Raw genomic sequence first — 24,774 nt, forward strand, 5'->3', positions numbered from 1 at the left:
GATAATTATGATTAGTTTATTGTATATCATGAGGAGATACAAAAGAGATATTTGAGCAACGTGTTGTCAGACCTTAAACTGAAGGTTGAATGAAATATGTCGTCAAAGTGTTTTTGGTCTTTAAATTGTGATCATGGTTGTATGGTGTAATGCACTAGCTTTAGAGTTTTATTTTTATAATAAAATAAGAAACTTTTAACATGCTTTGTTTTTGATTGATGACTGTTTTTAATGGATTTTGAAAGTGCTGAAGGCAGAATGAACCATTTCACAAACTAAGAATATAATTAATTGATTAAGTATGGTGTATTCACTAATGCTATAGACTCTTTGGTATGGGTTTGTACTAACATTGTTTATACTACTCATATCTGGAGAGTTGAGAATGTTTTGTAGAGAATTATCATGCAAAAGCTGTAATACACTCAGCACAATATTTAATATCCATACTACATGCATATTATTTTAGATTATTTTACAGTTCAGATGTATATACATGTATCAATTATACATATTTTGAAAGATATAATATAAAAAAAAGGGAGGATGGGGGTTAAATTGCATATGCTGAGTTTGGAGAGTCTTCAATTTCTATATAGAAAATGAATTTTCAATACACAATTTTAAAATTTTAAAAAAAAATTTTTGGATTTATTCTTCATGTATATTATCTAACCTGTCTTCTGAAAAGTGTTCTAGAATTGGACAACTGGACTTTAAGAGGTGCAGAATCAGAAATGGGTATGTCAGTTTGAAAATGATACTTTCTGTAATTTCATTTTACTGAAATTTGTTGGTGAAAAATATACCCATACATGCACTAGTAATACTGATCATTTTACTGAAATCTGTTGATAAATAATCAAATATTGATGGATACTTTTCAGAAACTGAATTGATACTGGCAGAATTGGCTAGACTCAGATGGAAACAGAAGAGGATATCTGGTCGATCCTTCCAGAAACAAGAAGCCGTGGAAGACACTGATGCAGAAGACAATGTCTGCATTGTAGGGAAGGAAGAAAAAGAAATTTATGATCAAAATAACCAAGGACAGAATAAAGACCCTGAAACAGTCCCTTCTAAATCCATGGATTACTTAACTGTCCCAAATCAGCATCAAAATAACACTTCTTCTCACCAGAAAAAGAAGTTGGACAGACATGATTCATTTAATTCTGATTACACACCTGAGAAAGTTGAAAGCAACTCAAGTCCCTTAGACTATCTCTCAGTTCCCTCACACCTATTTCCAAATGACACTCCTGCTCAACAGAGGAAAAATTCCAGTGATTCTCAGAGTAATGAGGACCTGACTAGAAATACTGAAGCAGACATTGAAGATACTTTTATAGAAATTCCTGTACCACATTTTGAGGTTAATTCAAACACACCTTTGGGAACTGTTAGCAAAGAAAGGGCCTCAATGGAGGACTTAGTAAAACAGCTAACAGAAAACACAGAGGATGATGAAAATGATGCCAATCTGGCCAAGAAGATACAGATGAAAAGTAATTCATTACAAACTATGCAAATAAAAAGTCATTCATTGAGAAGGATAGAAAAGGAAAGAAGAGCAGGGGTTGATGCTTTCTCTATTGAAGACAGGAGTCCAGTTATGAAAAGAAGAAATTCCAACAACAACAGAAGAAAGAAAGGGAAAGAAGCAAAGGTTGTGCAGTTTGTAGAGGATGAACCTGAGTTGATCGATTCTAGGAAAACATCACTCAAACTAAAGAGCAAAGAGATGACATCCATGAAAAGAGGTGATTTAGATACAGGAGAAGAAAAGCTTAAACTATTGGAAGAGATCCAGCAACTTAGGGAAGAAAAACTACACGAAACAGGTTAGTTGATATCAAAGAAGGTAATGCAAGTACAAGATTCATCTGAAAACATCGAAGAATTATACCAAGAGATGTGAGTCCAAGTATCCAAATGTTTTCTCAAGAAGATTGTACCTGATGTGTTTTTTTTATTTATTTATTTTTTTTAAAAAGGTTAAATATATTTGTAAACAGAGAAGTTGAATTATATTTCAGAAAGAAGGAAAGAGCTTGAAGACACTTTAGAGTCCATGAAAAACTGGGAAACAACTCAAAGACTTCAAAAAGTTTTGGATGAGAAGAAAAAGAAACAAGCCAGGGAAGCAGAAAAGCTTAGACAAGAGGTAAAATAAAATAGGTAGAACTGAATGTTTTTGTGAAAAATAAATGACATTTATAGGCAAGTCCCAGTTTTCACTGGCACAAAGGACAAGTACACTTAAGCAATGCTTAATGGGCCCTTTTTCAGTGCCATTTTACTTTAGAAGATATTACCAAATTGTTCTTTTTTGGTAATTATTAAACACAAGTGGATATTTCTAATTAAAATCACATAAAAACGTCACCTAAATCAGCATGGATTTGAAACAAATGAAGATTTTTACATGCCTATAGATACCCCAAATCTGGAAAAGTCGTACCAAACCTATTTTGAGTTTCGTTTATTTAAATCAAGGGGAGGAGACATTTAAATTGGAAACTTGAACAATCTGATGGTGGATCATTGACAGGCGCGTTTTCCGAATGACAATCTTGCGCTATTTAACCTGAGAAAAAAAAATCGAAGTTGTATATATGCCTGTAGCCATAGTGTTCAAACTAAGAAATTTGCACGCTTGCATTTGAAATAATACAGTAAGTATCAACATTAGTTCTTTTAAATTTTGAAATGAAAAAATGTGTATTTAGGTAGCTTTCATTACCGGTACCATTGTCTTGCATGAATGTTTAAAATGTTTGACGTTTTTATGTATGATGACATTTTAACGACACTAAACTCTCCTAACCCTCCCGTGTTCATAAAACCAAATACATACAAACTTCTCTATGCGGCACGACTTCGATATAATGATACAGAACGTGGCTATCTTTTACGGTGAGCACCTTTGAGGAATATTTACCTGGGTAGAACTCGCATGACTACCGGTATTTTAAATAATTTATTCCACGGGTGGGTTCAACAAAGGTCATACATGTAAATAGCTCTCGTTTGTTATAGGAAAAAACATTGAACTTTTCATACATTTTTAGTTTTTTAAGTACAAGCCTAATCTTGTACAAATTTCCTACTTTCACACAAGTTTAATAAATGTATAATGCGCTTTTTGTGGTTCGCACAAGTTTGTACAATGTTAGGCTTTACAGTAAACAAAAGCTTTGAAATGAATGACCGTCCTCGATTTACTATAGAAAATTATGAATGTCGGCTGACCCCTACCACTTTGTAAGGCTTTGCTCTTTGTATATTCATGAATTTCACCGATAAAATTTGTTGAATCTTATGGTTTAGATATCAATTAATGATCTGAGATGAAAAATTATGCTTAATTTGATTCTTCATTTTTTCACATTTTACCGGGGCCCATAAGTGCACTCGTTCTTTGACCCAGAACTACTTTTAGAGACCAGTTCCTAAATTATGCTGTACTATGTTAATTATTTTACATGCACCAATATATAAAGAGTACAGTAAAACATGCTTATAGCAAACACATTTATTATGAATTGACGCTTATAGGGAAGATTTTCATTCCCCGTTGGTTTTAAACATATTGTGAAGCTAACAGATATAACCAATTTCGTTCATAATGAAGCAATTTCACCCATTCCTGGCACTTCGTTATAAGCATGTTTTACTGTATTAACGAGATTTTTTTCAAAATGTTTCCTCCCTTACCTGGTTAAAAGCTGTCATCACTATATAGGCTTATCAAAATGACCTTGATCTTTGATATATTAACCTGAGTCAAGGTCATTACACACTTTTAGGTCATTAGTAATAACATGCTCAAATTAGTTCCAATGAAGAGTTTGAAAGATAGAGATTGGTTAGGATTTCATTATCTCATTGCTCAGTGTTCTTGAACTTAAACTATGTCCTTGAGTCAAGACCCTGATACATCTGATGGTCTTCAAAACTTTGTATGTATTTGTGTGTGTTTGTCATCAGACTGGGTGTTAATTAAATTTCTTGTATTATATTTACTGGAATAATTTGAAACCAATGGTTTTTTTTAACACGTTCTTTGTAGATGTTTGAAAGTAACAGAAAACGGAGACAGGGCTTAGAAAAAGAACTTTTATTAAAAGTTTCTAGAAACAGAAAAGAAAGAGAAAGAATGATCCGCTATCAGAGGCAAAAGCAAGAACAAGAGGAAATGCTGAGGGAGGGCGCCATGGTAGATATGTAGTTATACGAGGGTGATATTGAAAATAATATAAAATTAATATAAATTGGAAAAATAGAAGAAATTTGTTATCTCTGAAATTTCAACAGATTTTAAAGAGAATGTTCACTATGATCTCTTGTTTTGTTTTTTAGAGTAACTTTGTGCAGTCTATGTTACACATGTGGAGGCCTCACCTTAGTCCAAAGTCATCAGTCATGGAACAGGAGAGTATGGACAATGTGGAGGTACATGAGGTCATAGTTATATGTACTTTTCTACCATGTTGTCTATTTTGAGTTAACTTGCTTGATATAATGAGTCACTTCATTGTAACAAAATATATCTAGTTCCTTGCTTAAACCTAGTTAATTATTGCCCTGTTCTGTTGACAACCTATAGTGATTAGTTTGTTCATTCTTCTGTTCTTCTGTTCAGCAGCTATAATTACTTGTTCAGAGTATACTGTCTCTTCCCTTTGCTAATTTGGCCCATACTTCACTCACAGAGTGCCTTTAGGTAAAGAATGTGCAATGGCCTTCAACCAAATTTATTGATCAAAATAAGCATTTCGTAAATGACCCCATTTAAAAATCTTTATCTCAAGAACTACTAGGCCAGAAAAGATGAAACTTAAGTGAAATTGTAGATTTAAGTTTCTTCAAATCATGGCCCCAAGAGGGTAAGGCTGGACCACAATAGGGGATCAAATTTTTTTTCAAGGAAACATATAGGGAAAAATCTTTAAAAAACTTCTGATGAAGAGCAGCTCAGTCATGATCAGTCATATTGATATGCTAGCATCTTCTTGTAATATAGATTCATGTTCAAATTATGACCCCTGGAAAAGGAAGGGGCCACAATATGAGGTCAAAAATTTCCAAGAAATCAGCAGTGTTGCCGTAGCTACTTAAAATAATTTGTAATTTCTTTCAAACTGCTACTCCTCTTACATTTTTTTCTATTTTAAATAAAATTTCAACATATATTTAACTACATATAGGTATTTAATTCTTTATATCAAATTTTGAATCTGATGGTTTGAATGGTTACTAAACTAGACTTCTTCATTCAAAATACTAATACACCTACAATTTTGGTCTGATTGGAGTAAAACTTATTACAAGTTTTAAAAAAAAGATCACAGTTGCACAGTTCTGTTACTGTTAACTAAAAATATATTACATTTAAGTTCAATCGCAACCTTAAGACTAGTTCTATCAAAACCATTACATTTAAGTTCAATCGCAACCTTAAGACTAGTTCTATCAAAACCTCTGATAATATTTATGTGTTTTCTCATTGTGTTTGTGAATTTACAGACAGAGAAAGGTACAAATCTAACAGACCACATAGATGACCAACTGTATTCCAGGATCCACAAATCCTCATCATCATCAACATTACCATCTGACAGAAGTCAAGGAAAGGTTGGTTTTAGAGGCTTGAAAAAGTACTTTTATTAGCTCACCTCGACCAAGTCGAGATGAGCTTATGCTATACCCAGGGCGTTGGCGTCGGCGTTAGCATCGGCATCCCGGTTAAAGTTTTAGGAGCAGATCCATTCCCAAGTAACTATAAGCCCTACCTGGACCAAACATGCATGGATGATGCATCTAGGGATGGACACTACCACACTTGCTTCTGATGCTGGATCTGACCTAGATTTTCCAGATGAGTGACCAGGTTAAAGTTTTTGGAGCAGGTCTATTCCCAAGTAACTATAAGCCCTACCTGGACCAAACTTGCAGGGATGATGCATCTAGGGATGGACACTACCACACTTGCTTCTGATGCTGGATCTGACCTAGATTTTCCAGATGAGTGACCAGGTTAAAGTTTTTGGAGCAGGTCTATTCCCAAGTAACTATAAGCCCTACCTGGACCAAACTTGCAGGGATGATGCATCTAGGGATGGAAACTACTACCCTTGCTTCGGATGCTGAATCTGATCTAGACTTTCCAGATGAGTGACCAGGTTAAGGTTTTTGGAGCAGATCCATTTCCAAATAACTATAAGCCCTACCTGGACCAAACTTGCATGGATGATGCATCTAGGGATGGACACTACCACACTTGCTTTGGATGCTGGATCTGACCTAGATTTTCCAGTTGAGTGACCAGGTTAAAGTTTTTGGAGCAGTTCCATCCTAAGTAACTATAAGCCCTACCTGAACCAAACTTGCAGGGATGATGCATCTAGGGATGGGTACTACCACACTTGCTTCGGATGCTGAATCTGACCTAGATTTTCCAGATGAGTGAATTTTAGCCCGGTTTTAATCAAATTAGCATGGATGATGTTTCTTAGGATGGACACTTTCAGACTTGTTTTGAATTCTGAATCTGACGTATATTTTCCACATGAGTGACCAGGGTAATGTTTTTGGAGTAGCTATATAATATTATGGCATGTTATGATCAAACTTGCTCGGATGATGCATCTAAGGATGAAAACTTCCAGACTTGCTTTGGATGTTGGAACTGACCAAAATTTTCTTGATTAGTAAACAGGTTAAAATTTTTATTAGCAAGTCTATTTCCAAGTAACTATAAGTCCTTCTTAAACCAAACTTGTATGGATATTGATCTTGGGATGAAAACTAACTAGAAAAAATATGATGTGAGATTTGCCTTACTTATAGATAACCTTCGTCGAGGTGAGCTTCGTACTCTTTGATTACCTATGTTTGTATATAACATATATTTAAATGAGATCTTCTGTATATCTTCAATATTTTCTTAATTTTACCATCTTCACATGTTTAATATTTTAAATGCTAGATACTACACAAACTACCTGCGTAAATTAAAATAAATCATTTGGGTGCTCCACATGCATTAAACTCTGAGAGAGAGAGAGTGTGTGTACTTCATTTTATACAAAAACAAAGAAACTTCTTCCAAGATGTCCATATCTTGATCTGAAATTTAAATATAGTTACAGCTGTGCAAGTATAGTATAGTATAGAAATTTCTTATACCTCATAAAATTTTGTTTCAATTTCAGACAAAACAAAGGAAAAGGAAAGACAAACTGCTGTCAAGGTACAAAAAAACCCTAAATATCACACAATTGAAGTTTTATGTATTTGTTATCAGAAAAGCTTCATTTATTACACTGTATTATTTTTCATTTTTCAGGAAATCTTCCTCATTTGGTAAGTCATAAAAATAAAATACATTCATACAGTACAAAGTTTCTTCTGAAAAATAATTACAATGACAATGCTTTCTCTCTAAATTATAGACCTCAGCACACATTCTAATGACCTTGACCTCTATGAGAGATCCATTGACCTACATCCAGACCTCAACATTTCATCACAAATTGATGATGATTTATTAAATAGCTATGATTTTGCTCAGTCAGGACATCAGCCAAATAATGTAGTTACTACAACTGTATGCATCTGAGGTGGTGTACTTCACTGCAGATACAGACAATACAATGATGAAATGTACAGATAAAAGGAATTTAAAACTTGTACATGTATCCATGAAATTATTGATGTGGGAACATATCACTTGTTAGGATGATGAAACAAACATGAATCTGTGTAAAAATATTATGACATGAAAATTGAACATATTCTTGAATGTGTCATGATTCATCCTGAACAATGGAATTGTTGTAAAACAATATGTATTATGCCAATGACAGCACTTAGAAAGTTGCACATTTGAAACTTGTTTGCTGTGGCCTTCACTTCGGTAACAGATTGGTCTACTGCAGCAATCCGCCCACCTAACAACCAAAGATTGGACACTCATTATAATCATGTAAAGAAATATACTCTTTACTTTACAGCAAATATACAGTTAAACACGCTTATAGTGAAAATGCTTATAGTGAATTGATTTTCATTCCCTGTGGCTTTGAAACTTATTGTAAACCTAACGGCTATAACGAATTACGTTTATAATGAAGCAACATCAGTCCCTGGCACTTTGTTATATGCGTGTTTACTTTATGTTCACAGAGTAGTACAGTAGTTCAGACAGGGTATATGTTAGAGTGTTAGCAAACACATTTTCTCACAGAAATTTTGTGTAGAAAGGCTTATGTGTGTTAAAATGCTCTGTTAAGTTGATCTCACCTAGTGTGAAGTAGATAAGTTCACTCAGTGTTCCATCCCCACCAGTACTAAAGCCAAGCACCCTTAGTCGGTAGAGGTAGTTCTTCTGAATTCCATAAATAATGGCATTGTCTACCTTGGTCACACGCACATCTGTTGCTGTTCTTATGTCATCTCCATCCAACCAGTAACGAAGCTGTTTATTTGTTTATTTATTTAATTAGACATGTAATTTAAAAATAATTCTTTTAACATATGAAATATTCATGAAGTGAAGTTTAATATTTCATTACCAATGTAACTTCAGTTTGTGAGTGTTTATGTAGAAAAATAAAAAATAAACTTAGAACAAAAAATGTTTTTTTGTGTTTCATTACCCCCAAGTATATATGGTGAAAATATAACAATTATGATGTTGGTGTCAAGAGAGATTTAACAGATTTAACAGGAGTACATAATTACAATTCATAACAAGGAGGATGTGCACAGAAAAAACAAAAATAAATTTAAAGTTTCCGTCTGGACTGGGGGTTAATTACTGTGTATTATTTAAATTATGGCTCCAATGTGAAAGCACTTCATGTATTTTATATTTGATTTTTTTTATCTCTTCTGAGCCAAAGGCTCAAAGAGCTAATGCTATGGCCATTTGTGCCGTGTGCGGTGTGCGTAAACTTTTAAGAATATGGGCCATAACTCAAGAACCCCTTTGCCAATTATTGTCAAATTTGTCACAGGGTATCCTTGGCCCAAGGGCTCCCTTTTGTACTAAAACTAGGGTTGTGACCCTTAAACAAGGGGAGATAATTAGGAAAATAGAAACAAAAGTACTGGTTGCTAAAAAATCTTCTCAAGAACCACTGGGCAGATTATCGATAAACTTACACAAAAGGATGAGGATATGTTGTAGATTAAAATTTGCAGGGGGATTTACCCTTGGGCAAAGGGCATGGTCTCAAGGTCACTTCAAAGTTGACCAAAAATTACATTTTATTAAAATGTTGATATTTTGCTTACTATAAGGACTAGGATCATCAAATCTTGTCAGTTGATGCATCTAAGGACATCATATCATGTTGACTCAAAATTAGGTCACGGTGACCTACTTTTTAAATTTTGCGGCCATTCTTTTTCAAAATGATTTAGAGGCATATTTTGAACAATTTAAGGACATTGGCAAGTCAGGGTTTTCCGGAGAGAAAAAAGGTTTAATACATGGGTTTTTTCACTTATAAATAGTGATTGAGAGTGATCTCCTGTGTAGAATTCTCTAAGCAGTGAAACGAATAAAGCGAACGTTACAGAGGAAAACAAAAGCACGTGAACTTCCTTCAACGGGTAAAATCTTCTATACAGCAAGAAAGAAAAGTAGTAATGGCTTTGTTGTACAATGTATTCAGAGGACAAAGAGCCAACAGGTCGTCATTTACCTTAGTTATACTCGGTATGCTAGGAAGGGCAAAGATGTGACATATGCTGAAAGGTAGACCAACTGAGATCAGTTCCTAGGTTGTATGAAGGAAGCAGCATTTAGTAACTATGAATAAAAATTAAAACAAATCTGTGCCAATATTTTTATGACAATGTGTTTCAATCAATTCAGTCAATTAAATGATAGAATAATCAACCAGTCTGACTATCTTCACCATTATGAATAATATGTAATCATAGCTGTTAAGGGAAGTAACTTGAAAATAAAGATCGGTGCCGGTATGACCTTGTCTTGTTTCTATATATACATTTTCAGCCAAAATATCTAGAAGTCATAGTAAATGAAGATGCAATAATGTATATAATACAAAAACTGTATGAAATAAGTTGGTTTTGAAGAAATATTATGGTAAAAAATTATGTAGCTCCTTTTTATCAACATTTTACATAGGAAATGCACTGAGAATTGCAAAAACACAGATTTGACAAAATCTAAAAAAGAAGGCTGGCTTGGTAGGTTAAACAATCCAGAATATAGCCTGTTTAGTACAATTAAACCTACTCAAGAGTTCTTGAAAAATTCTATACGATAACCAGGAACCTTGCCAATGTCCTTAAGGCCTATGATCATCAAACTTTGTCAGCTGATGTATCTTGGGTCTTCAAAGTACGTCAACTAAAAAGTAGATCACCTTGACCTACTTTTTGAACTTTATGGCTTATCTTTTTCAAAACAATTAAGGTCATTAATTCGAATACCGAGAGGTTTAGAATCATTAAATCTTGTAAGATGATGCATCTTGGGGCCATAAAACATATTTATACTTTGCAGGCATTCGATTTCAAAGCGTTTTAGAGACATAATTTGGACATTTTAAGGCCTATGATCATAAAACTTTGTAAGTTGATGCATCTTGGGTCTTCAAAAAAGGTCAACTGAAAAGTAGGTCACCGTGACCTACTTTTCACTTTATATGACTATAATTAAATATTTCAGGTACTAATTGGCTCTGAATCATCAAACTTTGTCAGTTGAAAAGTAGGTCACGGTGACCTACTTTTGAAAATTTATGGCTTTAATTAAATATTTCAGGTACTAATTGGCTTAGAATCATCAAACTTTGTTAGTTGATGCATCTTGGGTCCTCAGAGTAGGTCGACTGAAAAGTAGGTCACGGTGACCTACTTTTGAAAATTTATGGCATTAATTAAATATTTGGGTACTAACTGGCTAAGAATCATCAAACTTTGTCAGTTGATGTATCTTGGGTACTTGGAATACAACAACTGAAAAGTAGGTCACCATGACCTACTTTTGAAAATTTTTGGCTTTAATTAAATATTTCAGGTACTGATTGGCTTAGAATCATCAAACTTTGTGAGTTGATGCATCTTGGGTCCTTGGAGTACAACTGAAAAGTAGGTCACTTTGACCTACTTATAAAATTTTATGGTTATAATTTTAAAAAATATTTTAGGTATTAATTGGCTTAGAATCATCAAACTTAGTTGATGGGTCCTCAGAGAATGACAAGTGATAAGTAGGTCACCATGACCAACTCTCAGGTCCTAATTGGCTTATAATCATCTGGGTTCTCAGAGTGTGAATTGGAATTTCAAGGGTTTATCTAAATATACAGGATACTTCGAGGCTTCAAATAGAAGTGATAGGTTATACAGTTTATCAGTAGAGCGATTCAAGGCCCTTGGGCCTCTTGTTTTAAATCATGGTGGTTCTTGGTGCAACGGTTGGACCAAAACAGATAGGAGGTCTCATTTATACATGGGAATATTTATGTATAACAAAAATCTTTTTTAAAAAATTCTCAAGAACGGCAGGATCAAAAATAAAATTGTTATGCAGGTTTCCATTTCAAATTGTCATAATCACGGTCCCCTGGGGATAGGATGGGGTTACAAAGGGAACTGGGGAGGGTGCCAGTACATTAGTAGATTTCTCTACCCTTAGTCCAGCACGTCTCGTACTTGGCTCAGAGTGACCTTGGATAATGTGCAATGGCCTTCAGCGAAATTTATAGGTCAAGATCAAGTATTTTAATTTTTTAAAGTAGGTATATGTAATTGAAAAATTCTTCTCAAGACCACTAATCCAGAAAAAATGAAAATGTCAGATTAAAACATGACCCTCAGGATTGGGTTGGAGCCATAGTAAGGGGTAAACGTTTTGCATAGGATCTACTCAGTAAGAAATACGCTATAACTTGTCTAGTTGATTTGCAAGCATTAAATTAAGACCGCGGAACATTAACTGGCAAAATTGGAAATATGCAGCATACACCATTTCCATCTGTTGAGTCAAAACATTTAATGATAGACAATGAAATGGGCGGGTACAATTTGACACGGACGTCCGAGAAAACATTGGATTGAAATTCTAGTTTGAAATTCATTTTCAATCCACCTGAGCTGGTTTTCAAACGTAAAGTGTGAATGTATTATCCAAATGACAAATAATTTCAATTCCGAAATACCTGTTGTTTGAAATTCATATTTATATGGGTTTTTTAACCTATAATTTTAAGGACACGTAAAAGTAATAGAAGACAGAGATTATTTTTTCAGGGGACGGTCATTTGATTCCAGAAGGGGGGAGGGGCTGTCAAAAATTGTGAAGTTAGATCATGCCTTCACATGACAGAATTTATTTATTTCTAGGATGACAAGAGCTTTTTTTTATTTTGTTTTGTCTTCACTGAAAAATGTTTGAAAAACAAAAACAGGGAGGGGTAGTCCAAACTACAAAAAACTTTCTTATTTATTTCTGAGATCCCCCCCCCCCCAGCAAACACATGCACATACCTAACAGAAATCAAATATTTGTTCCTTTATATTTCTTTTAAAACACTGGACAGAAAATTCTGATTTATATCAATTTCAACTATCTCCGAAATTGAAATTATTTGTCTTCTGAGTAACACCGTGCATTCTAGAGTTATCTGAGGTGGATTGAAAATTAATTTCAAACTAGAATTTCAATCCAATGTTTTCTCGGACGTCCGTGTCAAATTGTACCCGCCCATTTCATTGTCCATCATTAAACGTTTTGACTGCAACAGATGGAAATGACGGAAGCTGCATATTTCCAATTTTGCCAGTTAATGTTCCGCGGTCTTACGTTCAAATACTGGTCCTTGGAGCTAGTATGGAGTCACAATAGGGAGACAAGCTGTAACATTTACAAATAGGAGCCATAATACCATAACAGGGAGCAGCTCTTTGGAAAATATTGAAATGTTCTTCTCAAGAAGATAGTCAAAGTGATATGCAATCATCCACATTTGGAGTTTCAGATTTGTTTATTCACAAGCCGAATTTTGACACTCTTTCCTTTTTGAGAGTAAATCAATTTTGTATACTCACAATGTATCCTTGGATTGGTTCCTCATTTATACCAGTGGTAACCCCTCGCCAAGTTACATAAACACTCTGAGAGCCATGGGAACCCACATGAATCTCCGTAGGATACAAGCGTGGCGCTATAAAATAAAAAATATCATTTCCCTCACTCATATACCACATCGCAAGATTTTTTCTTAGCTGATTAAAAATAATTATAATGACTTGCAACATACCCATTTTCAAGGTAAGTTGATAATCGGTTTCACTTATCTGACTCATTCCCGCCATATTTAGTGCCTGCAGATTGACTGTGTACCACGTGTCTGGCAACAGACCAATCACAACACCGCTAGCCATTTGCCCGCGCCAGCTGATGGAATTCATGATAGGATCTTCAGTGAACCTCTCCCAGTAATTCACCTAGCGCACAGAATGATTGAGTTAACATAATGCATGTTCTTTTCTTGAATCCACCTCTCCTTAATGCGAAGTCCACATAATATGGAACTTTTAGATATCGTGGGGTTTTTTTTGTTTTTTTTTTTTTTGGTCAGGACCTAATTAAAACTTACTTGATATCCAAGCAATTTTCCTTTCATTGACTCGCGAGTATCCGGAATTGGATCCCAAGTCACCATCAGCGCGGTAGAATTGTATGGGTATGCTTGAACATTTGTGACTGACACAGTTGGAACTGCAGTGAAAATACTAAATGATCAGTCTATAATTTGATGTTTTGAAACAGAAATTTACTTGCAAGTGTTTGCAAGAGATTAAGTCCATTAAGTGTTCTTAATGATGATTTCTATGGATTTATATTCAAAATACTACGTTTGTTTTGCGTAATCAATTTTTTTCTTTAATTGTACAGTTTACGGGTTTGCTGAGATGTTGATTAAAAACGGTCTAAGAATCATTTCTAAATTTTCAAAGTAGCCACAAGCAGGTGACAGTACTAATCAGAACTTACTTTCCTCTGCAGAATAGATTGTACTGACACTGGAGTTAGGTCCAGAACCGTAGTCATTATATGGTTGTATCATGACGTCATATAGCAAATAATAATTATCGGCCCCAACTTGGGTGACGTACTGTCCCACATTCCCGACGAGGGTCACCTGAAAGAGTAATATGTGGAGTCAAGTACAGAAGTTTTAAAGGACAATAGCAAATTTCTTGAAGATCTATGGAAAACCCATACTGTAGAAGATAAATGAAGAATACAGTTATACATACTTTAGTCCAGGTTTCTGTGAGGTTCCTACGAAAGTAAACGAAATAGCCAATACCTGGTCCCCCAAACTGATGTTCCTGTAAGGGCTATTAAAAACAGGCGAACAATCCTTACTTGAATCCATATCCATAAAAAATGGCGATACCGAATAAGAGGTGGTCGTACACAATTTTGAAGCAAAGTGTTGTAAGTTTTGCATAACAGAGTTCTGATATATTGATTACTTATAATTACCATCCAGTTGATTGTCAAGTCTCCCACACTTCCGTATCCGCCACCCACGTGACTTGGCGGGTGAGTTGGCGGTCCATTTCTTGTTGTATACACGTCTGAAAAGAAACGCAGTTTTTTAGAGTATGTAAATAGTCCCTCACTTATTTTTAATTATACACTTGCCAATGTTGCAATGCTGTTCAGTAAGTCTTTATACCGGACGGTCTACTGCCCGGTCCAACTCCGTAACTGTTCGAGGAAAATACACGGAAGCGGTATCCACTTCCGGGATTTAATCCAATGACTTCAACAACACGCTTGTTTGGATCCCCACCAGGTATGATGGACGAAATATCAGCAACATCTGCAAATGCAATATTTTTTGTTACCAGATTTTAGTCATTCATGTTTGTACTCTAAAAAAATGTTATAATTATGTAAAATAAACCCATGTAATATTACAAACTTACGATCAATGGCAATAAACCACTCGTTAGATGCTATAGGTAAAGCTTCAACGGTGTGAAATAGGATATTGGCACCGTTAGAAGCTCCTACGGTCCAAGACAATCGTAGGGAAGAACTTCCAATACTGCTTTGAATCGCAAACACACCTGCAGGTTCACCTGGCGGACCTGAAGGTGAAAACACAGTAAAAGACCGTTGAATGACTTGTATGTTTACATGACAGAAACAGAAGTTTTTAAAATGCTTCTGGCAGAAATAAGATTTATGTCCTACCCGATACTTGACATCTGTATTTGTCAATAATATTAGTAAATAAAAATATTTATCCTCATTTCTTTAAGGGCCCCATACAACCATTTATATTATTTATACCAAAAGCTTAAATTCATTTGGGTTGCTCCAATAACACATAATACTTCTTTCACCAACCTATGACTGTGAGAAAAGCCCAAGCCTCGAAGCTTTCTTGTGTTGCCTGTGCTCTACACGTGTACTTTCCGCTATGCTTAAACTGAACAGCCATGACAAAGAGCCCAGTAAGAGATTGTGATTCACCCTGTATTACAGTAATATATGCATATATAGAGAAAGAGAGGGAGAGGGGAAGAGATTTATAAAATATAATTATAGAAGAACGTATGAATTTTATTTTGTAGGTTTTATTGTTTATGAGAATCATACCTGTTTGTAGAACAGATTATTTTTCACATCGATAATTTCGCCATTGAATAGCCAGGTGTAGATGACATCCTGTATAGGACTGTACGAAGCCTGACATCTCAAAAAGGCGGTCTGATTTACTGTCACTTGAACGTTAACTGGGGGAAGACTTATTACAACCTGATCTGGAAGGATAACATTGTAAAATGTGTAGAAAGAAAAATGCTCTAAGCATAATTAAGGATATTTTCTTATAGTTCATAAAGCAAAAAGTAGTACTTTATTCTCAAGATCTATTTTTTGAAAATGGCCTATTATATTTGGCTACCAACTAATGAAACACCTGACTGCCACACATTAGGAAGGGTTTATTGTTTTGTAAAAAGAAAAGACACCATTACCCAGAATGATTGTCGATGAATACCTGCTATTTGTAGGGATCCTATACTGGAAGCCGAGCCGAACATATTCTCAGCCCTACATGTGTAATACCCAGCATCCCCCAGATTGATGTTCGTGATTAACAGGTTCCCGTTCTGTAACATCCGGATCCGGGACGTGGTGTCTCCAGGACTCAGTCCAAGATCTACATTGTTTTTAAGCCATGAGTACGTTGGGGTCGGCGCGGCTTCTGGATTGCAGAGGTAAGTGATGTTTCCTCCAATGACCCCAAACATTTTATCCTTTAAGGGCTCCTTCACAAATGTTGGCATAAATGCTGAAGTACACAAGTTAACCGTGGGTTCTTGAATGCATGCAATTGCATTGGAAATGCGGAACATAATATTTTGTACGGTGCATTTTGGGTATTTAAATAAAAAAGATTATGTAGATTTGTCGAGCGATTTACCCATAATGAGAATCAGAATTCCGGAGAAAAATCTATTTTAGAGCAATTTTTTAATCAACATACACGCATATATACTCAGATTATAAAATTTTATGAACATGATCCTTTTTAAAGTTTTTGCCATTGAGAAAGAGATCAATTAAAATTTTGGTCATTTCCCTACTTCATGCTCTATGATTCAAAGAAAACTTTGCGCTACAAAGAATTCTTGCCTATAAATTTGACAATCTGTAGCTAGCTATCTCGCTTGTAGGTTTTGACAAGATTTGTTTAAAAAGCCCTAAACTTCTGCATAAAATTTTGCCATCCCACTTTTATGAACCCAGGGACAAAATGAATCAACGCTTCATGCAAGCGTTTTTGCACAGGAAGAAACAAAACCTTTCATTTAAAATTGGAAGGCGGCTTTCAGTGACTTTTCAGTGGCCATTCACTCACTGAATGGCAGGTACATTCAGTGACCTTTCAGTTATCTTTCAGCCACAATTCAGGTACCTTTCAGTCACCATTCAGCGGACACATTTCAGTTATCTTTCATTGACCTTTCCGTTGTCTTTCAGTCGCATTTCAGTGGCCTTTCCGTCGTCTGTCAGTCGCCTTTCAGTGACTTTTCCGTCATCTTTCAGTGACCTTTCAGTAGTAATTCAACGACCTTTTCTTCGGCTTTTCATTATTTTATCAGTAATTATTTCTTAACATTTTTAAAATAAAATTACTCACATCTTTAAGTGTTTTTTTTTTCTCTCTCTCGTGATAAAATTCAGAAAGGTAGAACTGGTAATGGTTAGATGTTCAATTGTACTTATATTGTTTACTAAAATGTTAAATTGTGATTATTAACTATTAAATTTATGTTTAAAAATAATTTTATTAATATTAAAGATTACAATTCAACCATGGACTCATAAAATTTCGAATTTCTAATTAGTTGCATGAAAATTGATATAGAAAAAAAATTATTCAAATGATGAAAAATAATGATGAAATATTCTTATCAGAATTTAATTAATAGAATTGTCTTTTTTTTCTTTCTGTAAAATCTCTAAATCAGCGATAAAATTTAATTTAATAAGTTGTTAAATGAATAATCAATCAGTCAATCTGAAAAAAATCGAGGATAGCGGTCAAAATACTTAATATAAACAAGAAAAAAAGTTTTCTTTTTTTCAGCTCTTATATAGTTTTTATGCGCCCGGATCGATAGATTGGGGGCGCATGTTGTTTTTGTCCTGTCTGTCTGTTGTCAACTTTAACCTTCACCATAACTTTTGAACCATGAGAGAGAGAGACTTCATATTTGGTATGCATACTCCACTCATTAAGTTCTTTCAAATGACATCAAGGTCAATGACCTTGTGACCTTGACTGTGACCTATATGCTAAAAATAGCTTTTTCGAACTTTGTTGCCGCCGGGTGCATAGTGTTTCACAAACACATCTTGTTCATTATTTTTATGTCCATCTAACACAGTATATAACATGTATAATGCAGTTAGTTTTCATGGAAATATCTCGTAGTGAAAGACGAAACAGAATTTTTTATTTCTGCCTCTTGTGGAAGAAACTTAATATTGTAAATTTTGTTTCTTAATTGTTAAAATCGCATGATATTTTAGCTTTTTAAAAGATATTGTTTTAGAATTATTTTACATAATTTTCTAGATCTGTAGAGAAATAACAACGTTTTCCAAGGTAAAGTTTCTTTGGAAAAAAAAAAACAAAAACAGGTGCCCGTCGCTGAAAATTGTCATCCCGATAATAGATGTGTAATTAATTAGTCTGCCCCAAAAAACGCAATTAACATAGAATATACAAAATGTAACTATACAAGATATATACACATTGCCCAGCTCCTCGATACAACAGGTGAACTGGTCGTCCCAATTCGATTTCTACAAATTTAGTGATTTTAAATCATATATTCATCAAGCCGCCGTGCCCTAATAGATAAGGTCACAGACTACCAAGCGGGAGGACGCGGTTAGATCCTGGCTTTCTGCAAGAATTTTTTTTATCTTACATTCACTTTTTCATTTTTTTTAATTCGAAAATAGATTAATTAATTACCATTGTAATAAGAAAACGTGAAATAAAATTTCTTAGTTAAAAAATCAGCGATTATTCAATAAGAAGATACAACTGAAAGATAACTGAAATGTATCTGCCATTCAGTCGACTGAATGGTAAATGAAAGATCACGGAAACGTCACGGGAAAGGATCTATTCAGTGACCATTCAGTTTACCATTTCGTCGACTGAATGGTGTAATTTCATCCTGTGTGAACTCTCGAGTTTAAGAGAAAAATATTGCTATTAATTAATAATCATTTTCCCTTTTAAAAGAAGGAGAGGGGGATCCTTGCCGTTTATCGAAAACATAATTGACTCTTTCGATCACGGATCTTAACGTCAAGTTTAAGATGGGCAGAGTAAATCTTGTGAAGTCAAAAACGTAAAAAGTTTACCGGCAACAACACTGGGAATGATGAATTAGTTCCAATGTTTCTTAAGTAAACTGCAGGTTTTGCAGAACCTGAAAATCTAACTTGTACTTACAGTCAACTTTCTAAGGATGCAATTCTTCAAAATCACATTTCAGTCTTTAATACTTTTAACATTCCAGTCAACCAAGGTGAGTTTGATCTACCCTACCTATACTGGATTCCTAAACATCATAAAAATCCTTACAAAGATACATAGCCGGGTCCAGAAAATGCTTTACAAAGCCCTCACAAAAATATTTACTGCTGTAAAGGAGAAATTTTAGACGTACTGTGCCATAGCATATTCTAGAAGTGGTGTAAATCAGGTGTGAATTCTCAAAAACTCCAAAGAATTTAAAAGAAGATTTAACATCGGCAATTTTTTCAATTTTCTTCTTCAGAACAGCAAAGCTATGATTGGTCATATTTAAATGGAAGCAGCCTCAGGTAGAGTAGATTCAAGTTTGTTCAAATCATGACCCCCGGGGGTAGGGTGGGGTTACATTGGGTGATCAATGTTTTACATAGGAATACATAGGAAAAATCTTTAAAAATCTTCTCAAGAACAGCAAAGCCATGATTGGTCATATTTATATGCAAGCATCCTCAAGTAGTGTAGATTCAAGTTTGTTCAAATCATGACCCCCTGGAGTAGGGTGGGGCCAAAATGGGCGATCAAAGTTTTATATACAGTAGGAATACATAGGAAATCTTTAAAAATCTTCTTCTTAAGAACAGCAAAGCCATGATTAGTCATATTTTAATGGAAACAGCCTCAGGTAGTGTAGATTCAAGTTTGTTCAAATCATGACCCCTGGGGGTAGGGTGGGGCTACAATGGGGGGATCAAAGTTTTACATAGGAATACATAGGAAAAATCAGCAACAGCCATTTTGTGTCATTTTAATTCAAAAGCATCCTTACAAAGTGTAGAATCAAGTAAGTTTAAATCATAACCCCCCCCCCCCCCACACACACACACACACACACACACCCCGAACCATTTTTATATTTAAACTTTTCAAGACTGAACTAATTTCTGCTTTTTCCTAGCCAAATAATTTCCGAGTTCCGTTTTTATTGAAGAAGAAGTTGTCTATGATATAAAAAAAAGCCTAGATTTTTTTTATTTATCGTGAGGGATGGCTGTATTAATTGTAGAATAACTCGTTAGGAATGGCTGTATTAATTGTAGAAAAGTCATACGTTTTGATGTTTTGATATCATAGACAACTTCTTCAATAAAAACACAAATACTTTGAAGTGATACTCGTAATAAAAGGATTTTGAGTTCCTCATAACATCAATGCCTTCGGAGATCAGGTCTTCCAACAAACCGTTGGAATTTTGATGGGCACTAATTGTGCTCCTTTATTAGCCGACTTGTTTTTACATTCCTATGAAGAAGAATTTATTTAAAAACTTCTGCATGAGAAGAAAACACTTACAGTGGTATGATTCGAGAGGGGTTGCTTACTCCTCCACTTCTGATCCACTTCTGGAATATCCTGGGGTCCGTGTTTAATGCCCTATTCACAGATTTGTATTGTTTCTTGATTTTTTTGAGATCGATCACTGTTCGTTACCTTCACCTATTTCATTGTTTATTGCTCTTCTGTGTAAATTTGCATTTGGTATATACATATAAGTAACTTTACGAAAGTGCTTTTATTGGAAGGATTTATTCATGTTAATTATTTTAAGAGTGGTTTAATAACTTATTTAGATTTATTCATAAGCGCTGTTTAATGTGGTCTGCAGAATTTGAGTATGCTTGTAATATACCTAATACACGAAGCTGCCCTTCGGTGAACGACTTTCCATGAATATTTTGAGCAGAGCATTGGTACATTCCATTGTCGCTTGTGTCTAGGTTCTGTATTGTCAACACGTTCCTGACAATGCTTAGCTTTCCCGGAACAGCGGTCAGAGGTACCCCGTCTTTATACCACTCATAAAAAGGTTCCGGTATACCAGTCGCTTCACAACGCCAAGTTAATTTGCTTCCTATGTCCACATGTTGACTCTTCATTGGATAACTAAAAAAAGGCTTTGCTACAAATTAAGAAAAGTGTTAATTTACCAATCATATCTTTTATGTTATACAATAAAACATCGTTTACTTTCAGTGTAATGTGCTGAATTTCGAACCAAAGTGATCATATAAGGTTTCATTAAACATTGGCCAAAGACACGGGTGATGATTTAATCTACAATCAAATGTGGGCGTGACGTTGTTTGTTTCAACATTAGATGTAAAGCTGTCAACTCCTTATCTTTTTTTTAACTAAAATGTTTACTTCTGTAGGTACGAGATGTTCAGTTTGAACTAAATAACACGGAAACTTCATGTTTCCTTGTGTACAATCGGTTAAGAGATTTTTGTGGTAAATTACGTTGTGATATTCACTTTATAATATTTTTCAGTTGTTTGTCAACTGGAAAAGTGAATATAGTTTTATTTTAAAAAGCCCACCTTGTGTTTAAAGATTATCATTAGAATATTATTAAATAAATTGAGATATACAAATATATAAGAGTGATTAAGACTTTCATTTATTTTTTTTTTTAGATTTATAAATACTTACATTCAATAACTAAAATGACATTCTTCTGCGTTCTTGCCACACTATACCTCGATGCATGACAAGTATAAGTGCCACCATCTTCTAGATGGACATCTTCAATGACTAACACACGATTGTGGTCCATAAAACTCGCTCTCGGTGACATTGGCAGACCTTGGCGAGACCAAGTGTACGTTATTGGCATACTGACAAGAAAAAAGAATTGGAAATTAGCATTTGTTAAGGACAGGTTAAAAGTATATATTACTATGCTGCAAGTTTTTCCACTTATTTTTTGATTTATTTCTTGTAAGCTGTTACATGTAATTAGGAAATATTGATAAAATTAAGATTTGAACCAAATAAATATTGCAAATCGAATTTAAATGCACATTCGCTTTTAATTCTTTTGAATCGTTTGCAATATCAATATAAGAAATGTGTATATTGCATTTGATTTTTTATATCATTTGTACTGCTCACGTTCCAAAAGCAAGACACTCCAGATATACTCTTTGTCCTCTTTGAGGCGTTCTGGGAAACACGGAAATAAACTCATTGGAAATTTCTGGGCCCCACAATGTGGAAACTAAATCAAGAACAGAGTAATTTATCTTTATAAATCCTATCCCAAGAATCATTGCTGTAATCTTGCATGTACTTTAAGAATATAATACGGATATTTTTTACATGCAAATTCAAACCGCAAAGAAAATGAAACGTGTTATAAATTACCGGCATTTATAACATTGAGAGCAGTAGGTAGGCTGGTTCTACTGGGAGGTTGGTCAGTTCCAATAGCAGCGCCGTTATTGGCCGTCAGTTTGACTATACACCTGTAGTTACCTGCATCTGCGGTGGACACCTCGGTAAAGTACAGCTTTCCATTACGAGAAATGAAAATGTAGTTGTGAAGATCTGGTCGAACGAAATTTTTATCGTCTTTATACCATTGGTAATTAATAGCTGTAATCAGAGGAAAGAAATATATTAATTCTGTGTTTTGTTTGTAAACTCGTCATTATTAATCTCTGTTTCGTTCTTTATGCATGGACGTAACAGTTTTAAACATGGTTCCTCGAGAAAACCCGTTTAACTCGGTTAACAATTCCGGATATATGAATCTAACTACGCTTGGAGACAATGATGTAGCATAAATTATATCATTTACACTAAACAAATCTTTCTGATCGGAAATTTCATAACAGAAAAACTGTTCTTGTGTCTTACCCGGTGTATATGTAGGCGGAATGCAATTTATGATAGCGAACTGGTACGCATAAGCTGTAACAGGAGCACGTTCTACATTGCTGAACTCGCCAAGTCCTGTTTGGAATGAATACAGGACAATTAACATTCAATGCATACACAGAGAAGCTGAAACTGCTTTAATCTAGTGTAGGAAACTACTCTGAATAATGTACACAGTGGTTGACATACTTCCAAACGTCATCTGAAGGTAATCACTCCGGACCTTCCCCTCGCTATTTTCAGCAGTGCAGTAGAAGGTACCAGCGTCACTCACTTCCTCAGGGTTCTGAATCGAAAGCTTTCCATTTGTCAGTGTATATCGTGGACTACTTGCAGAAGTGATGTCATATTGTGTACCATTGTTGGCAATTTTGGTTATTTTGTAATTTGGCTGAGGATTGCCATATGCCACGCATTCGAAAACTGCCGCCAATGCTTTGCCAACAACAACAATGCTTTGGGGCTGTATTAAGAATTTGGGGCCTTGTGGAACCTTGCTGGGGTCGGAAGTATTATGGCCGTAAGCTGTCGAGAAATTAAGCTGTCTTATGACACTGATGTTTTTGCTTTTATTAAAAGAAATGCTAGCAAATTGTCCTTATACTCACTGAAGTCCCTTTGATCTTGTACAACTTTGTACGATTCTTCTTGACTGATCTCACAGATAAAAGGATTCAGACTTGATGCCACGTCTCGCCCAAAAAGATAGGAATATACTGAATTTTAAGAAAAATATCGTTCTACATTGCTTGGATTAATGATGGAAGTAGAATATATTATTAATCACGTACAATTTTCAACATGCAAGTGGTGAATGAATTATTGCCAGTAAAAATATTTCGTAAAAATGGGATAGCACAGATTCATTGAACTTTGAGGAAAAGTGGGACATGAATCAAGAAAGAATTGATTATTATTATTTTTTGAAAAGGTAAAAAAACTGCAGGTGCACTGGAATTGTTTTAAACACAACATGGAAAAAGATATTCATGTATGTTAATTTCCTAAGATTTAAGAGGAGAATATAAGTTTTAAAAAGTATATTCTGTTTTAGTGTTTTATGGCTTGACAATGTATTCCCTTCAGCAACACTTTCTCTTGAAATTTTTACTATATTATTTTCTTTAAAATAAAAATGTGTTGTTTTTTTGTGAAACAAGTCTCTATATACAACATTTCAAAATTTATTCCTCTAAATCTAGCAGAAATTGGCCTTATGAAAGAAAGAAAATAAGATCTGAATATTTTGTAACAAGAAAATGCACTGTTGATGTGTCTTTCTATACTTCTTCATAAATTAGTGGCAATTTAAGAATAGTTTAGCATTATATAATTATTTTTAATTGTTGTCAAAATCAACATTTTTGCAAATATTAATTAAAAATACTTTTCAGTTAATTCATCGAGTGCATGGTTTAATGAAAACAAAATCACAAGAGATAATACAGAATTCAGCTTGATTTGATTTGTTGATTTAAAAAAAAAACAACAAAAAAACAGGAATATAATTTAACCTCATCGTGTGTATACTACAGTGTCTTCCAGGTTTAGCAAAGATATGGAAGAATAATAATATAACTTAAAGTCATATGTGGCGTATTTTTGATAAGTTCATACTAACTTAAATTAAAAAGGTCTTTCTATTTGATTAATTACCTTATATAAAGATTGGACTTTCCTGTAAATTACACAATTTAAATCAATCGCATTTCATAGATATTAGACTTTTAAAACAATAACCGATTTATTTACCGACTCCGCATTTAAATATTAGACAGTTTTAAGTCAATTTAACTATAGAAACGTGGGGTTATTCAAGTTCAAAATCGGTGAAAATGTTAATTTGAACGTAAATAACAAATATCATGTTCATCTACACTTAATCTCGTATTTTTATTTTTTAACTCAGATACGCCATATATAGCTTTAACCTCCATATGTGTATACTACATGTCTTCTAGGTTTA

General features: G+C 34.4%; 3 protein-coding genes across 3 annotated transcripts in view; 2 read left to right on the forward strand and 1 right to left on the reverse strand.

Annotated features, from left to right (window-relative positions):
- The window catches only part of LOC133185162 (uncharacterized), a 27,204-nt gene extending 19,574 nt beyond the window's left edge, over positions 1 to 7,630 (forward strand). The window contains exons 13-21 of the mRNA XM_061320220.1: positions 692 to 741; positions 888 to 1,847; positions 2,043 to 2,170; positions 4,079 to 4,225; positions 4,369 to 4,461; positions 5,536 to 5,643; positions 7,224 to 7,261; positions 7,358 to 7,374; positions 7,464 to 7,630. Of these exons, the coding sequence (XP_061176204.1) occupies positions 692 to 741; positions 888 to 1,847; positions 2,043 to 2,170; positions 4,079 to 4,225; positions 4,369 to 4,461; positions 5,536 to 5,643; positions 7,224 to 7,261; positions 7,358 to 7,374; positions 7,464 to 7,630 (1,708 nt within the window). The remainder of the gene's footprint in view (positions 1 to 691; positions 742 to 887; positions 1,848 to 2,042; positions 2,171 to 4,078; positions 4,226 to 4,368; positions 4,462 to 5,535; positions 5,644 to 7,223; positions 7,262 to 7,357; positions 7,375 to 7,463) is intronic.
- LOC133185180 (zinc phosphodiesterase ELAC protein 1-like) overlaps positions 1 to 24,774 on the forward strand; it is a 295,055-nt gene that overhangs the window by 135,951 nt on the left and 134,330 nt on the right. The gene's annotated exons all lie outside the window — the stretch shown is intronic.
- On the reverse strand, positions 7,290 to 24,759 carry LOC133185150 (contactin-like). Its single transcript, XM_061320211.1, has 21 exons — positions 24,740 to 24,759; positions 23,417 to 23,524; positions 22,998 to 23,333; positions 22,788 to 22,883; positions 22,293 to 22,523; positions 22,041 to 22,146; positions 21,579 to 21,763; positions 20,776 to 21,045; positions 16,083 to 16,376; positions 15,680 to 15,843; positions 15,428 to 15,554; positions 15,001 to 15,165; positions 14,748 to 14,894; positions 14,552 to 14,646; positions 14,320 to 14,403; positions 14,054 to 14,201; positions 13,656 to 13,777; positions 13,317 to 13,503; positions 13,105 to 13,220; positions 8,314 to 8,488; positions 7,290 to 7,961 (listed from the first exon to the last, which is right to left on the reverse strand). Exons 3-21 carry the CDS (start codon positions 23,008 to 23,010, stop codon positions 7,825 to 7,827), a joined length of 2,862 nt encoding a protein of 953 aa, XP_061176195.1. The 5' UTR covers positions 23,011 to 23,333; positions 23,417 to 23,524; positions 24,740 to 24,759; the 3' UTR covers positions 7,290 to 7,824.

The sequence above is a fragment of the Saccostrea echinata genome, unplaced genomic scaffold (genome assembly GCF_033153115.1).
Source record: "Saccostrea echinata isolate AGI-Se365-2 ecotype Australia unplaced genomic scaffold, CSIRO_AGI_Sech_v1 ptg000001l, whole genome shotgun sequence".
In the NCBI taxonomy this organism is placed as follows: domain Eukaryota; kingdom Metazoa; phylum Mollusca; class Bivalvia; order Ostreida; family Ostreidae; genus Saccostrea; species Saccostrea echinata.